Here is a 1,866-nt window from a genome sequence, read left to right on the forward strand (position 1 = left end):
CACGTCCTTTTTTTAACAGGCAACATTAACATTTACAAAGGTGAAAGCGGCAGTCGTCTTTCTTGAGCTCAGCAATCCAACTACTGGAAGAACAACGCCAATTCTTCACTTAACCTGGGAGCTGAGGCAAAGCGACTGCGTGGGTGTGACCCTCTGAGGGCCGAGAGGGATGTTTCTCTCAACCCACCTGAAATACTGCCACTTCAACCCCAAAACAGCCTTGAAACGTGCTCTGACCACAAGTGGCCGAGCCTAACCCAACCGGTATCCTTATTTCCGGGATTTCTTTCCTGACCCCTTGACTTGCTGGGTTATGGTTTTCAACATCTTTTCTATCTGGGCTTTGGTCAGGGACTTCCTGCAGTACCACGCTTTGTCCCAGCTGGACCACAGGCGCATGGGAGCCAGATAAAGCGGATCGTAGTCGTGAAGCTTGTCCAGGGGCCTTTTCCTAGCATATTCCTTATAATCTGTGACTGGACAGCTATCTGGGTTGTCGGGCCTGGCAAAGAGCCGAGGACCCTCCTGCCCTGCGTTTCCCTCCGTGCTAAGATCATCCTTCCACTCCAAATACTCCAGCTCCCCCTCGCCCTTTCTCAGCACCAGTTGGCCCCAGTACACGCTGGGGCTCTGACTGTGGGTACGTGCCCCAAAGCCCCGAACAATGTTGGTGAACAGGAGGTGCAAAAAGCCCCGAGGGTGCGCCTTACTCAGGATTCCCTTCTCACAAAGGTTTGCCACATCCTCATCTGTCAGCTTCTCCAAAATGCTCCACTCCTCCCCTCTCTCTTTTTGGGATAGGTACTGGTACTTTTCTCTCAAGGCTTCCTGGGAGGCTCTGAACTGGAAGCCTTTCACGCTGTACCTGTAGCTGTGATCCCTGAGGTATCTCTCCATGTTGCCCTGAAAGTAGTGCAGAGAACTGGCGGATAAATCCATGCCGTCCTGCCTCTTCACCGACCGGAAGAACAAAGCCAGGTAGGTATCGAGGTCCTCGGGCGGCAGCGTGTGGATCTCGCGCGTCTCCGAAGGGCGGTGTAAAACCAGCCAGTCTTTGAAAGGTTTGATACTGGCGCTGTTACGGTTCTTCTTGCCCTTCTTCTGCACACCTAAAAGAGAAGAGAGAGCTTTGTGGACGGCAAGAACTTCCGAGAACAGTGCCGTGGGAGAGGCAGTGACATCCACCTTCCCTTTAAACGTGATTCGGAGAGCACGGGACTCTCACAGACCCGTTGCGCTCAGAGCTGTGTGCTCGGCAGACGGCGGCACCTCTCAGCGCCAGCCTGGGCAGGGAGAGGGTTGCCCCCTTCCCCGTCCCTTCTCCCTTGGCTGGTGACCCGCGCGCTGCACGTGGACAACCTGGAGATACTCTTTTCCTCCTGAATCACATTGGAATGGGAGGGACTGAGCTCCTGCTGGGATTTAATTCCAGACTGTGCCTGCAGGGTGCAAAGGGGTGGTGAGAGTTCTGCGGGTTTCCTGCGCCAGCGATGCAGGGCTGAAGCCTGGGCTGTCCCTGGCCGGACACGGAACGTCTCCCCTGCTGGATTTGGAGCTGACTCTCGGAGTCTGCCCGTGGGAATGCACGCCTGGGTCCTCGGGACCATGGTGTCCTGAGCCTGCAGAGCCCCAGCAAGCCCAGACAGACATGCCATCCCCCCAACAACTCACCGCCACCCTGGCACGTTTTACGGGGACCGCAGGGCCAGACTCTGCCCTGTTAAAGGGATGGGAGCGGCCTGTACCTGCATCTCGCGACCTGCCGCAGGACTAAGCAGCCACCTAAACGGTCCAAGTGCCATGCGGTCCAGATGCAGCCTCACCAGGGCACAGCGGAGAGGGAGGATGACCTCCCTCAAACTGCTG

At 56.5% G+C, this 1,866-nt stretch overlaps 1 protein-coding gene across 1 annotated transcript in view; it reads right to left on the reverse strand.

Moving 5' to 3' along the window:
* Nucleotides 1-270: 270 nt before the first annotated feature.
* Nucleotides 271-1,866, reverse strand: part of LOC104514143 (uncharacterized protein KIAA1958-like) — a 4,966-nt gene continuing 3,370 nt past the window's right edge. Inside the window, exon 6 of the mRNA XM_010157710.1 lies at nt 271-1,109. Within this exon, the coding sequence (XP_010156012.1) occupies nt 271-1,109 (839 nt within the window). The remainder of the gene's footprint in view (nt 1,110-1,866) is intronic.

This window comes from Eurypyga helias, unplaced genomic scaffold, assembly GCF_000690775.1.
Source record: "Eurypyga helias isolate BGI_N326 unplaced genomic scaffold, ASM69077v1 scaffold39818, whole genome shotgun sequence".
NCBI classification, from domain to species: Eukaryota; Metazoa; Chordata; class Aves; order Eurypygiformes; family Eurypygidae; genus Eurypyga; species Eurypyga helias.